This window comes from Schistocerca americana, chromosome 3 (assembly GCF_021461395.2).
Source record: "Schistocerca americana isolate TAMUIC-IGC-003095 chromosome 3, iqSchAmer2.1, whole genome shotgun sequence".
NCBI classification, from domain to species: Eukaryota; Metazoa; Arthropoda; class Insecta; order Orthoptera; family Acrididae; genus Schistocerca; species Schistocerca americana.
Window position 1 is genome coordinate 516,843,582 of NC_060121.1, and position 15,706 is coordinate 516,859,287.

Here is a 15,706-nt window from a genome sequence, read left to right on the forward strand (position 1 = left end):
CTTCTGGAGTTTCTTCGTTCGTTCCATGTTAGCCGCCTTGTTTGATCCTCCCATTTGTATGTACTCCCCTAAATACTTAAATTTTTCGACTCTTTCTACGGATCCATATACCGTATGCATGGTGTGTACATTGTTGGTCTGTCGTTCCATATATTGTGTCTTCTCGTAAGATACCTGCAGACCTGTTTTGGCAGCTATTTCATGCAAGCATTCCAGTGCTTCCTTTGCCTCCTGTGTATTATTGCTGAGTATGGCTATATCATCTGCAAATGCCAGACATTTTATGATTGTTTTGGTTTCACGTGTTCTTCCCAGCTGTATTCCTTTAACTTGTTCCTCCCACTGCTTGATAATTTTGTCTAACACCATGTTGAACAGGATTGGTGAGAGCCCGTCTCCTTGTCGGACACCTGTGTGTATGTGGAAGGGTTCCGAAATTTCTCCCATGAACTTAATCTTGGAGGTAGTGTCTGTAAGCGTCTGTTGTATAAGTGCCCTGGTTTTTCTGTCGATACCATATTCTTCCAGTACGTCAAAGAGTGTCTGTCTGTCTATGGAATCATATGCTTTTTTAAAGTCCACAAAGGTAACTACAGTGTTTCTTGCCTGTCTAACTTTCAAAAGTGTTCTCAAGTTCCAGATCTGTTCGATGCATGATCTCCCTTTTCTGAAGCCTGCCTGGTATTCCCCAATTTGCAGATCTGCTTGTGGTTCTAGTCTGTTTAATAGCACCTTAGAGAAAATTTTGTATGTAGCTGGTACTAGCGAAATGCCTCTGTAATTGTTTGGATCTGACTTATCACCCTTTTTATGTAACGGATGGATCAATGCACATTTCCATTCCTCTGGCACTTTCTCTGTGATCCAAATTTTGGAGATAATCTTATGGATTTTTTTGGTGATGTTTTCATCTTGGAGTTTCCAGATCTCGGCGATAATACCATCTTCTCCGGCAGCTCTGTTATTTTTCATTTGTTTTATGATTTCCTCTATCTCTTCTATTGTGGGTGGATCAGAATCGGCATTAGATGTGGTCTTTTGGAATGTTAATTTTCCTGAAGGTTTTTTGCAATTAAGAAGTTTATCAAAGTAATGTTTGAGAATTTTACAGTTTTCTTTTGTGTTTGTTTCCAGGGATCCATCTGTTCTTCGGAAGCAGAGGCTAGGGGGTTGATAGCCCTTAATATTTTCTTTGAAAGTTCTGTAAAAATTTCTTGTGTTATTTCTTTTGAAATCTTCCTCAATTTCTTTTAGTCTGTTATTGTCATATGCTCGTTTTTCCCTTCTGATTTCCTTTGATGCTAGTTTCTGAACTTCGTGAAATTCTTTCCATGTTTCTGAATTTCTGTAGCTACTGAACTTGTCCCATGCTTGCTTTCTTCTCTCAATGGCTTCATCACACTTTGCGTTCCACCACCTATGTTTGCGTTTTCTAGGTGGTTGTCCCCAGCACATAGTCTTCCGAACTGCCTTCGCCAGATCTGTCCATGTGTCTATTGAGTGCCTATTAATTTCTTCAACGATTTTATCCCTGTTTATCTTCAAGTATTCCGGATCAGGTTTGACTATTTTGTTTTGCGCTGTCTGTTTCAGTCTTGGGATTGGCCTAATCTTAACTTGTAGCAAATAATGATCAGACTCGAAGACTCCTTTACGTGTTCTGACATTTAGAATTTCCCGTGAATTTTTCTTGGATATGGCCACATGATCAATCTGAAATTCTCCCCACACTGTGTTGGGTGCTTTCCATGTTGTAAGTTTTCGTCTTGGTTTTTGAAATTGTGTTGACATGATTTTGAGGTTAAAGTTTTGACAATATTTTATGAGGTGTTCCCCATTTCTGTTCGTGCGAATATGTGCTGAGTATGGGCCTGTTATTTCTCTGAATTTTCTCTCCTTACCAAGCTGCGCATTGAAGTCACCCATTACAATTTTCACATGTCTTTCTGGTACGTTGTTAGTTACTTCCTCCATGTCTTCCCAGAAGTCTTCAATTTCTTGTGGCTTCTTTCTGTTATGGTCATTTGTAGGTGCATGTGCGTTGATAATTGTGTATGCTTTATTACCTGATTTGAAGGACAGTGTCGAGATACGTTCTGATATTGAATTGAAGTCTATGATGTTATCCATGACTGATTTGTGTACTGCAAACCCTGTACCAAACAATAATGGTGTTCCTCTTCTGACAGCAGGTTTACCTTTGTAAATCCTGTAATGTTCTGTGTCGAAATGGTTTTCATCTACGAAGCGCGTCTCTTGGATGGCAAGAATTTTGATGTGAAATTTATCTAGCATGTCTGTCAGTTGTTTTAGTTTTCCAAGTTTGAACAGAGTGTTTGCATTGAGAGTGCCAAGGTAGTGCTTGCGAAGAGGTTTTGAGAAGCTCCGACTCTTCTCCTCATGATGTTCCTGGTCCCCCAGAATCCGATGACCAGGAAAGTCCAGTCCGTTGACTGGGGCCTGGGGTAGCGGATTTCTTTCCATTTTTTCCATCATGATTACTTCAAGTTGAAGTTGGTTGTGGTGACCTTCAACAAGATCATGGTAATTGCAGACTTGATTGTTGAGATCAAGCCATATTTCACTGCCGCACCAACTAGGTAAACAGACGCAGACCACTAGTCGCTGGATACCAGAACAGACACTAATGGATTTCTTGATGTTGTGTGTTTGGTCCGCGAGAGCTATTTTATTTCGCTCAAGTCCGCCGGCAAGCCGGTGAGGACCCCCCTATCCTCCACCTGGGACGCGCCACGTCGGAGTATCACCTCTCCGCCTGCTACGACACCGTAGCAGACTCATATAATATCAAAATGTTATTAATGGAATATAATTACATTTAAAATAATATTATAAAGTCTAAAATGTTCTCAGACATATGTAACAATTAAACAATTATGAGTAAGGTGTTGGACCAGAATTCCAAAGTTTTGCATTTTGAAGTCCGGGCACTAACAGTTGTGCTTTTTGAATATGTCTCAAGAATGAACTTGATCTAAACTTGTCACGTGTTTCCCTCAATATACTATTGTTTGGTAAAATGCCATTTTGAAATCATGCATGATAATACACACATCAAAAAAAATTTTGCATCACCTCGGTTCTGAGTGTTCTGGAACCTGTACAGAAAATTGGAACAGAAATCAACATAAACATCATTCTGCCCTTTTTATTGCTCATGAAAACCACACATTGCATGTTGTATCACCATAAACTGAGACTATTAGAGGTGGTGGTCCAGATTGCTGTACACACTGGTACCTCTAATACCCAGTAACATGTCCTCTTGCATTGATGCATGCCTGTATTCATGATGGCATACTATCCACAAGTTCATCAAGGCACTGTTGGTCCAGATTGTCCCACTCCTCAATGGCAATTCGGCATAGATCCCTCAGAGTGGTTAGTGGGTCACATCATCCATAGACAGCCCTTTCCACTATATCCCACGCACGTTTGGTAGGGTTCATGTCTGGAGAACATGCTGACCACTCTAGTCAAGTGATGTCATTATCCTGATGGAAGTAATTCACAGGATGTGCACAATGAGGGTGCGAATTGTCGTCCATGAAGATGAATGCCTCGTCAATATGCTGCCAATATGGTTCCATTATCGGTCAGAGGATGGCATTCACGTATCATACAGCTACTATGGCACCTCCGTGACTACCAGCTGCTTACATTGGCCCCACATAATACCACCCCAAAACAGAAGGTAACCTCCACCTCGCTGCATTCACTGGACAATGTGTCTAAGGTGTTCAGCCTGACCGTGTTGCCTCTGAACACGTCTCCGACAATTGTCTGGTTGAAGGCATATCCAACACTTATCGGTGAAGAGAATGTGATACCAATCCTGAGCGGTCCATTTGGCTTGTTGTTGGGCCCATCTGTAACACACTGCATGGTGTCGTGATTTCAAAGATGGACCTCGCTGTGGATGTTGGGAGTGAAGTTGAACATCATGCAGCCTATTGCTCATAGTTTGAGTCATAACATGACGTCCTGTGGCTGCACAAAAAGTATTATTCAACATGGTGGCATTGATGTTAGGAATCCTCCAAGCCATAATCGATAGGTAGCGGTCATCCACTGCAGTAGTAGCCCTTGGGCGGCCTGAGTTAGGCAAGTCATCAACAGTTACTGTCTCTTTGTATCTCCTCCATGTTTGAACAACATTGCTTCGGTTCACTCCGAGACGCCTGGACTCTTCCCTTGTTGAGAGCCCTTCCTGAACCACAGTATTGACTGTCTAGGCATCGTTGAACTACTGACAACATGAGACATGTACCTACTTCCTGGCAGACTGACTGGAACTGATCGACTGTTGGACCCCCTCCATCTAATAGGTGCTACTCATGCGTGGTTGTTTCCATCTTTGGGCGGGTTCAGTGACATCTCTGAACAGTCAAAGGGATTGTGTCTGTGATACAATATCCACAGTCAATGTCTATCTCTGGATTTCTGGGAACTGGGATGATGCAAAACTTTTTTTGATGTGCGTATAAAGTACTGGCAGCATTTTAAGAAATGTGTTAAAGAATGCGATTGCAGGTATTACAGAGATCTGTTTTTCTGGGCACTGGAATATCACAATTACTTGTTTCATTGCTATGGTACATATTTGTGTGGTATAATCTGTACCAACTAAGCAGCTTTGCTTTACTACAGGTGCTTGCTGGCTCACTCACAATCGTTCTGCTGAGACTTAACATCAATGATCCTGGCAGGCACTACACTGCTGCTGTAATTAACCACATTTGCTTGGCATTTGTTATGGGTTCCTGTGTAACAAATACAATAAAAATGAGCTTTGGACTAGATCCAACCGTACAAAGAAATAACTCTGTTTAAAGTGATCAAGAATTGTCAAAACTGCATCAAAATACTGACACCATAAACGTGAAGTGTGAAATTGTGCAGAAATAGTGGAATTTTACAAATGATATGTACAATAGAATGATTTTGATTCAGTGTTGTTGCTTTTTAAATTATTTAATGTTATTAAATATATATGGAATTATATGTATGATGTAATTTGGTCATAACAGAAGTGAAACATGTGGCATATTTAGCACTCACCTAATTTTTCTAATGTTGCAGTGAACAGATGAAACATTTTATGGGATAATTAAAAATATCCTCTTCCCTTCTAGTGTTCATATAACATGATGTATCAATTTGTACAAAACTATGTTTGACTGTGAAAGATAACTAAAATGATCCATGCAAGATCTCAGGTCCATTTTGAATATTAAACCTTATTTATACTTCCCATAACTATGCTTAAAGGGGAAACTGAACAACCAGTAATGAAAATTTACTGACTGGGTATGATTGTTACAACAATGCAGGATGTATTACTTGAAGCGAAGAACATTATTTACTCAAAGATAAAACATGGGATTTGATCTGATTTCTCTAGACTGTCAGAGAGCTGATTAAACTTAGAAACTAATAGACATTTTTTGAAAGTGACTGTGTATTAGATTTTGTGTTTTATTGATAGCTGCACTAACTCTGATAAAAGACTTGCATATAAAATATGTATCAACCTGACAACTTTGCTACTTCACTTCCCTTCCTATTCCTCTCAAGAAAATAGATGATTTTTGACCATTCTCCCACTCTACACATACACACACACACACACACACACACACACACACACACACACACACACACAAAGAGAGAGAGAGAGAGAGAGAGAGAGAGAGAGAGAGAGAGAGAGAGAGAGAGATGCACAATGGACAGCTTTCAATAATTTTATCAAGGGGAAATAACTAAACTGATTTCAAATGATAAACATAAATAACAGCTGGCTGTGGTAAAAAAGGGCATTTCCACATTGTCCATCAAATGGAATGGGGTATTCAGATGCAATATAAATTAATAAATGAAATTGTTATAGTAGGTTATTCATTATAAGATGGTAAATAGAAACAAAGGTAAGGTGTTCATATGTTGGAAGTGAGAAAATATTATTACAAATCTTGTATAATATGACATACCAAGATGTACAGCTATTGTTTACAACAGGTATAAGTTTATATTTTCCTTTATGACACAGTATGAAAAAAGACCTCTCTGCAGTACACATCTACAGACTATCTTAGTTACTTGCAGTCTGTAATTCAGTTACCTGAATTTCTGGTACCTTAATAGAGTGTATTGATTATCATTTGCAGTGCCAGAAACTTGAATAATCCTCATCTGAAACAAGCTGACTTTAATGTTTTTACTCTGTTTGTTAACAAGTTTTCAAGGGTTGTTATATATTTTAGTTGATGCAGCAGATGAATTTCCTAGCACGTACTTTGGCAGACCAAACATTTACAATTAATAATGACTGTTTTATTACTGAGTTGCTGTTTTTCATTTACGTTACATAGTATTCCTTTTTTGGGCTTTATATACTTTCTCCTATTTGTTATAGTAGAGTACAAAACATATGCCTTAAAATATTTTCCTGCTGTTCCAAGAATAACCAACAGACATATTGGAAATAAGAATAGATTAATTACAATATTTATGAAAGGATACAAGCCACCACATTCCACCAACTGTTATGTCTTCACAATTACTTGAGTGATATTGATGGGGAAGTAAACAGTTGCCATTCTCTAGTATATTTCCTTCAATATTCACATTTGCAGATACTTACAGCATAGGCCTATGCTCTTTATATACAAGTTTACCACCCATCATTTAACATACTTCTACATGAAAAAATCTACAGCTTGTAATTATCCTTTGGTGATTTTCTTTTCAAGTTCAGAAATATTTCTCCCACTTTCAAGTTGTCATAACTGAACCATCCAAATAATTTCTTCTTCTTTCTCAGTGTTAACTGGATGTTAAGTTTTTTCCTTTCATTCATCCTTTATTTAATGTAATATTTCTGTTATAACTTCTCTATTCAGAAAGAAATAGGAGTCATTTCTTTCATTATATAACTACAGCATTTCACAGAGTTTTAGCTTTTGTTCAATGTTATTTTAATTTTCAATTTTGTTTTGTTATTTATTTATTTTATTTTCGTTCTTTACAGGCAACACAAGCTATAATTTATGTTATCTTAACTGCAACCTATAGTATCAACACTGGCTGCCAGCAAAGAAGGTGCAGAATCTGGAACAATATAGCACTTTCTTTAAATATATTGACCACAATAGTCAATGTTATTATCAGAGGATTTGATGCACCACTGATTAGCAGTAATGGGACTTCCGGGACAGGAAATTTCACTATGTAGTTGAAACACTTTTCAGCATTTCAACATAATATGGCAATATGGAAATTTGTAAAGTCAGTGTTTCATTCTGAAAAACTTTGTGATGTGTGAAGAATGTGTATGTGGAAACCGTACTTTAAAAGGATGGAACATTGAAGGATGGTTCTTATCACTCCACAAAACATTAAATTTTTGCTAAGAACAATGACTACATGATCAGTAGACTACTTTTACCAGTTGTTAATAAAGTTATTTACAAATATTTATTTTTATTGAACTATTTTCAAATGTAAAAGTAAGATAAGCACCTTGTATCATATATGTTTTCATGAAGAAAATATATGGATTCTGCCACTAAAAGCAAGTTATATGAGAATAATATTTTATAGTGTTTAATTTGCAATGTTACCAGAGGTTTCTTGTGTAGATATGGGATAAAATTTGTATCTTTAAATTTTTATCTCTGTAAGAAACACTTTTGATCCAACACCACACTTACCCTTTCAAATTTTGTAGCTGACAATTGACCATATAGTATAAAAAACAAAATAAATTTAAAAATATTTTTTGTATGGTGTGTGTTCTTTATTTTTTTCAGTAAGATCAGGACTTATTGACAATCTAAAATACTAAAAATTTCTGAAAATGCTATAGTTATGTCATCTTTATTGAAATGTTATGATCTCAAATATGTGGTAGAATTCAGATTAAAGTAACATCCATGAATGTTTTGGAGAAAATGGTCATTTACTTCTCTCAGTGTATTCTAAATAGGCACATGGAGGTCAAAATGGCACAATATTTCAGTATCATATCAAGGTAACATCGTGAGTTATTCTGAATGTAGTGGACAAAATCATATATTAAATTATCTGTAATTTTTTTGCCTTAAATGGGCCTTAGGAAATAAATTGCAAAGTTCATACTATCCATAACACCAAATGCAATAGCCTCATTCTGCTGTATATATGCAGAGAGGTTTGAACATCTTATGATGCAGAGAGTGATATACAGAAAAGATGACACTGAGGCAGGAGCTATCAGTTCCAAAAGCTGGGAAATACGTTACTTTTACTTTTATTTGTGTCTGTCAGCAGTCCTGCACAATTTGCTTCTTGAAGGTAAGTTCTGGTCACCAATTTTATACCTCAATTTTTTGACAAAATAAAGTGCACTTCTCCATTGCTAAAACTCTACAAAATGTACAAGCCCTCTACAGCGTCTACCTCCTTACTACCAGGCTTCCAGGTTGGCAATATTATCCACACTCATAACTTTGTCACCACTAAACTTCAACATGAGACTCACTTCAAATATAAGTAAGGCCTTGCAATCTGACCATGATGGCCTAATCATAAAACTGACTGGAGTTGGAAATATTCACAAATGTGAGGCTTAATCCAGGACAATGAGACTGTGCATGACATACACATAACAAATCTTAGATATGATCTGGAGCTCCATTATCAATGGGAATATTAAAATTGCTTACATGCTGTGATAGCCACATTCTACCTCAAATACCAAGAGGCCATGTTCAAAGAATAACAGGAAAGGATACATGGCTAATTGGTACACTCCTCATCTGTCAAAGCTTTGAACACTGCTAAAGTCTTACTAGGAAATGTCATGTGAGTTGCTCATTTCCAAAACCCATTAAATTCATTTTTTACAGTATTAACTTTTATATGTGTTGAAAGAGTGCACTTTGAGCTACACAGTTTAGAACATAATACAAGTTCCAGTAGTTGCAATTTCTGTTATAAAAGGGACTTTGAAATGTGTCTGAAGTTCCAGACTTCATTATATTCATGATGACCACAGTTCCAGTAGATGTTAAATCCCACCAACTAAAACAAGAGCAACTGAAACAGATTTGAGATCTCATGGAGAAAGACAAGTCAAAGACCAAGCTTGTACATAAACTGAAAGCAGACGTTTTTTACAAACCACTTTGCATTGAATAGAAATGGGGAGAATAATGAGCTTTGATTGCTAAAAGAATTTGATTCTCCTTAAGCTTCCTGATCAGTCTTCGTATTACTTAAGACAACTTTATTTTTACAATTTCACTGTTTGTGATTAACCCTCCCATGGTTCCCAAAACAAGGAAAACATGTTTTGTTATACACAGTTAGAAAATGAATTCTCCAAATGTCTGTGTCAAATTTCATTATCAATTTTTCATGGGCTGTGCAATAAAAATCCAGAAAGTATCCATATTCATAAGCTGATGGTTGTTGAGGTCAAAATAAAAATCAAGTTATAATTGGCATGCTACACATTTGGTTTGCTCAAAATTGTCCACTAAACATCAAACATGTCAACCTTATTTTTCCAGTTGTCAGCCATTCATCTATTCACCCCAATCACATATTTGGCCAGACTGAAAAGGAAGTAAATTCAAAAAGTATTATCTTTAATGCCAATAATTATTATGACATTACCAGAAATTTTGGAACTAGCTACAAACTTTGATCAGATGTACATGTTGCTGGCTGGAAGAGATCTCTTAAAGATGCCATGAAACCCCCCTCTGCATGGCACTTTCAGTTCACGCATTCAAAAAAGATATTAATATAAAAGAAGGGTCAGAGCACTATTACTATTTAAGGGGAACAAAACTATAACACTCATGTAGGATGGGATAAAAGTATCTGCAAGAAGGGTAAATTCTGGATGGGAGTAAAACCAGTAGAGATACCCAAAGTGTTATTTTTTTAAGGACATAAACAAACTTTAATTCTACAACAACAGTCTGGAGCTGAACTGGATGAAGATTCTGATGTCTGAGAGCAACCTAATCAGGCTCTAGAGAAGATCAGTATTTGGTGTAAAAAGTAATGACCACATAACGATGTACTATTTTAATATAAAGTTGATGGCAATTATTCAAAAAAATTAATTAGCGAGTGTGTACTATGATATTCTTTCTAGTGGTCACTACATTTTAAAACCGAAACATTTCCACAAACCTAGATTACAGTTGCAAAGTGCAAAGTAAAATATTTATTTTCAATAAAAATATTATGGTGTTATTTGTGGGAAGCATAAATATAAAGCCAGAATATAAATGAAAATTGTAATAAATAAAGAATGTCTATAAAGAACAAATGACAAATGAGTGACAGTTTTTCTCATTTCCAAAAAGTTTGTTACAAGGAAATAACAGACTCCAGAAATGGTCGACTAATGTAGCAATAGTATGTACAAGCTAGTGTGTGTGAAACTGAAGTGATATTACAGAATGGGAATAAGTATGCCTAAAACAGCACAATGATAACTACACAGTCAAGTAACAAATACAAAGACAGTGTGAATGACAATAAAATCAAATTCGTGACTCTCTGCAAGGAAAGCTACCTATTTCCATTAGCCCTAGTCAATTTAATCTCAGCTCTGTAATCACAAAAATGCACTGTAAATAATGATCAGACAAGAGCCAATAATGATGCTGGAATGTGATACATTTACACTGTATAGATAGGACCAACAGTGTTGAGAGGGCTCTCAACAATGAGTGTATTTTTATGTACAACAGTCAGTGAGCTCCATGTTGTGAATGTGTTCACTGTGTAAAGAGAGATGTAAATTGTATTTAGCTTGTTGTTAATAAATATTCCTAACAGAATAGGAGTTTTCAGTTATTAAGTAAAAAGAAAAGTGTTAATGGAAAATTAGTGATTGATTATGAGCTGAAAAGAAGATCGTTATTTAAAAAGTGTTGTTTGTAAAATTGGACATGGCTGACAATAAGATACCAGTGTTTGATGGATAAAACTTTGGAAACTGGAAAATTTGAATGTAAATATATGTAACAACGAATAAATACTATACAGTGGCCTAAAGAGCAAAAACAAGCATGGACAACGAGGATATTTAACAAAAAGAGAATCTGACCACAATGACCTATATACAGGGTGGTCCACTGATCGTGACTGGGCCAAATGTCTCATGAAATAAGCATCAAACGAAAAAACTACAAAGATGAAACTTGTCTAGCTTGAAGGGGGAAACCAGATGGTGCTATGGTTGGCCCACTAGATGGCACTGCCATAGGTCAAATGGATATCAACTGCGTTTTCTTAAATAGGAACCCCCATTTTTTATTACATATTCATGTAGTATGTAAAGAAATATGAATGTTTTAGTTGGACCACTTTTTTCGCTTTGTGATAAATGGTGCTGTAATAGTCACAAACATATGGCTCACAATTTTAGATGTACAGTTGGTAACAGGTAGGTTTTTTAAATTAAAATACAAAATGTAGGTACGTTTGAACATTTTATTTCGGTTGTTCCAGTGTGATACGTGTACCTTTGTGAACTTATCATTTCTGAGAATGCATGCTGTTACAGCGTGATTACCTGTAAATACCACATTAATGCAATAAATGCTCAAAATGATGTCCGTCAACCTCAATGCATTTGGCAATATGTGTAGCGACATTCCTCTCAACAGTGAATAGTTCGCCTTCTGTAATGTTCACACATGCATTGACAATGCGTTGACGCATATTGTTAGGAATTGTCGGTGGATCACGACAGCAAATATCCTTCAACTTTCCCTCCAGAAAGAAATCTGGGGACATCAGATCTGGTGAACGTGTGGGCCATGGTATGGTGCTTCAACGACCAGTCCACCTGTCATGAAATATGCTATTCAATACCGCTTCAACAGCATGTGAGCTATGTGCTGGACATCCATCATGTTGGAAGTATATTGCCATTCTGTGATGCAGTGAAACATCTTGTAGTAACATTGGTAGAACATTACGTAGGAAATCAGCATACATTGCACCATTTAGATTGCCATCGATAAAGTGGGGGCCAATTATCCATCCTCCCATAATGCCACACCATACATTAACCCACCAAGGCCGCTGATGTTTCACTTGTCGCAGCCATCGCGGATTTTCCATTGCCCAAGAGTGCATATTATGCCGGTTTATGTTACCGCTGTTGGTGAATGATGCTTCATCACTAAATAGAACGCGTGCAAAAAATCTGTCATCGTCCCATAATTTCTCTTGTGCCCAGTGGCAGAAGTGTACACGACTTTCAAAGTCGTCGCCTTGCAATTCCTGGTGCATAGAAATATGGTATGGATGCAATCGATGTTGATGTAGCATTCTCAACACCAACATTTTTGAGATTCTCAGTTCTCGCGCAATTTGTCTGCTACCAATTTGTGGATTAGCTGCAACAGCAGTTAAAACGCCTACTTGGGCATCATCATTTGTTGCAGGTTGTGGTTGACATTTCACATGTGGCTGAACACTTCCTGTTTCCCTAAATAACGTAACTAACCGGTGAATGGTCCAGACACATGGATGATGTTATCCAGGATACCAAGCAGTATACATAGCACATGCCCGTTGGGCATTTTGATCACAATAGCCATACATCAACATGATATCGACCTTTTCCGCAGTTTGTAAATGGACCATTTTAACATGGGTAATGTATCACGAAGCAAATACCGTCTGCACGGGCAGAATGTTACGTGATACCACGTACTTTTACGTTTGTGACTATTACAGCGCCATCTATCACAAAGCGAAAAAAGTGGTACAACTAAAACTTTCATATTTCTTTATGCACTGCATGAATATGTAATAAAAAATGGGGGTTCCTATTTTAAAAAATGCAGTTGATATCCGTTTGACCTATGGCAGCGCCATCTAGTGGGTCAACCATAGTGCCATCTGATTTCCCCTTTCAAGCTAGATGAGTTTTGTTCTTTATAGTTTTTTTGTTTGATGCTTATTTTGTGAGATATTTGGCCCAGTCACTATCAATGGACCACCATGTATATGGAGCAATTTCAAACAAGCAGCTGAAATTAGTGAGTGATAAGGAAAGAAGTGAAATTCAAATGATGGATTTGAAGACAAGGATGGAAGTGAAGTAGCAAAATCCATTAAATTTCATGCCAAAAGGACAACCATTATGTGCTACCTCTTCTATATCTACATCTACATGGATACTCTGCAAATCACATTTAAGTGCCTGGCAGAGGGTTCATCAAACCACCTTCACAATTCTCTATTATTCCAATCTCGTATAGCGCGCAGAAAGAATGAACACCTATATCTTTCCGTCTGAGCTCTGATTTCCCTTATTTTATCATGGTGATCATTCCTCCCTATGTAGCTCGGTGTCAACAAAATATTTTCGCATTCGGAGGAGAAAGTTGGTGATTTGAATTTCGTGAGAAGATTCTGTCACAACGAAAAATGCCTTTCTTTTAATGGTGTCCAGCCCAAATCCTGTATCATTTCTGTGACACTCTCTCCCATATTTTGCGATAGTACAAAATGTACTGCCTTTCGTTGAACTTTTTCGATGTACGCCATCAGTCCTATCTGGTAAGGATCACACACGGCACAGCAGTATTCTAAAAGAGGATGGATAAGCATAGTGTAGGCAGTCTCCTTAGTAGGTCTGTTACATTTTCTAAGTGTCCTGCCAATAAAATGCAGTCTTTGGTTAACCTTCCCCACAACATTTTCTATGTGTTCCTTCCAATTTAAGTTGTTTGTAATTGTAATACCTAGGTATTTAGTTGAATTTATGGCTTTTAGATTAGACTGATTTATTGTGTAACCGAAGTTTAATGTGTTCCTTTTAGCACTCATGTGGATGACCTCACACTTTTCATTATTTAGGGTCAACTGTCATGACAGTGTCATCTGCAAACAACCAAAGACAGTTGCTAAGATTGTCTCCCAAATCATTTATATAGATAAGGAACAGCAAAGGGCCTATAACACTACCTTGGGGGATTCCCAGAAATCACTTTTGTTTTACTTGATGACTTTCTGACAATTACTACAAACTGTGACCTCTCTGACAGGAAATCACAAATCCAGTCACATAACTGAGATGATATTCCATAAGCATGCAATTTCACTACAAGCCGCTTGTGTGGTACAGTGTCAAAAGCCCTCTGGAAATCCAGAAATATGGAATCGATCTGAAATCCCTTGTCAATAGCACTCAACACTTCATGTGAATAAAGAGCTATTTGTGTTTCACATGAATAATGTTTTCTAAACCCATATTGACTGTGTGTCAATAGACTGTTTTCTCTGAGGTAATTCATAATGTTTGAACACAATATATGTTCCAAAATCCTGTTGCATATCGACGTTAATGATATGGGCCTGTAATTTATTGGATTACTCCTACTACCTTTCTTGAATATTGGTGTGACCTGTGCAGCTTTCCAGTTTTTGGGTACGGATCTTTCATCGAGCGAATGGTTGTATATGATTGTTAAGTACGGAGCTAATGCATCAGCATACTCCAAAAGGAACCTAATTGGTATACAGTGTGGACCAGAAGACTTGCTTTTATTAAGTAATTTAAGTTGCTTCACTACTCTGAGGATATTTACTTCTACGTTACTCATGTTGGCAGCTGTTCTCAATTCGAATTCTGGAATAGTTACTTCATCTTCTTTTGTGAAGGCATTTTGGAAGGCTGTGTTTAGTAACTCTGCTTTTGCAATGCTGTCTTTGATAATATCTCCATTGCTATCATGCAGAGAAGGCATTGATTATTTCTTACCGCTAACATACTTCACATATGACCAGAATCTCTTTGGATTTTCTGCCAGGTTTTGAGACAAGGTTTCATTGTGGAAACTGTTATAAGCATCTCACATTGAAGTCTGCACTAAATTTCAAGCTTCTGTAAAAGATCACCAATCTTGGGGATTTTTCGTCTGTTTAAATTTGGGATGTTTGTTTTGTTGTTTCTGCAACAGTGTTATAACCTGTTTCATGTACTAAGGAGGATTTTATTTTTATTTATTTAGTTATTTATTTATTTTCTGCCCATATAACAAAAAGTTTTTGGACATTGTCAGGAAAATTTAGCTTACATTACACATATATAGTATAATATTTACATTCTTTCATAACATCATATGGATCAGACACATGTCTGTACACACTGTTTTTCAAAAGGGCACTACAAGTAGATTCCTCTATAGTGTAACACAATTTAGCTTATATTTATAATAGTACAGTACACATAATACAGTGTATAATTACATTCTTTCATACCACTGATAGATTGAAGACATTGTCTATATATGCTGTTTTCCAAGATGGTACTACAACTTAAAAGTCCTCTATAGAGTAACAACACTTCTCTATTAATAATTGCTTCAGTCTACTCTTTAGCATATTTAGATTTGCTTTATTGAGTTCACAGGGTAGTGCATTGTAGAAAATTGCTCCCATTCTATGTGGGCTGTGGTCCATTGCTTTTTTATTGGTCACAATTATATGAAAATTTTCCCTTCCCCATGTATCATAGTTGTGCACATTACTGTTTGTCATATTAAATTCAGGATTTTGTTTCACGAACATGACTCTCTGCAGTATATACATGGAATACACCATAAGAATTTTATATTTTCTAAAGATGTCTCTACAAGGCTCTCTCTTCTTTACCTTG

The 15,706-nt window shown here is 36.8% G+C and overlaps 1 protein-coding gene across 4 annotated transcripts in view; it reads left to right on the plus strand.

The window, feature by feature from the left end:
- The window catches only part of LOC124605728 (ninjurin-2-like), a 144,978-nt gene extending 137,172 nt beyond the window's left edge, over positions 1–7,806 (plus strand). Inside the window, exon 3 of one of the 4 annotated variants that reach the window (XM_047137601.1) lies at positions 7,052–7,806. In XM_047137601.1, the coding sequence (XP_046993557.1) occupies positions 7,052–7,255 (204 nt within the window). In that variant the 3' untranslated portion in view covers positions 7,256–7,806. Of the gene's footprint in view, positions 1–4,671; positions 5,005–7,051 lie in introns of those variants that run through there. The other 3 variants (XM_047137603.1, XM_047137602.1, XM_047137604.1) reach the window with 3 other exon arrangements.
- The last annotated feature ends 7,900 nt before the right edge of the window (positions 7,807–15,706 follow it).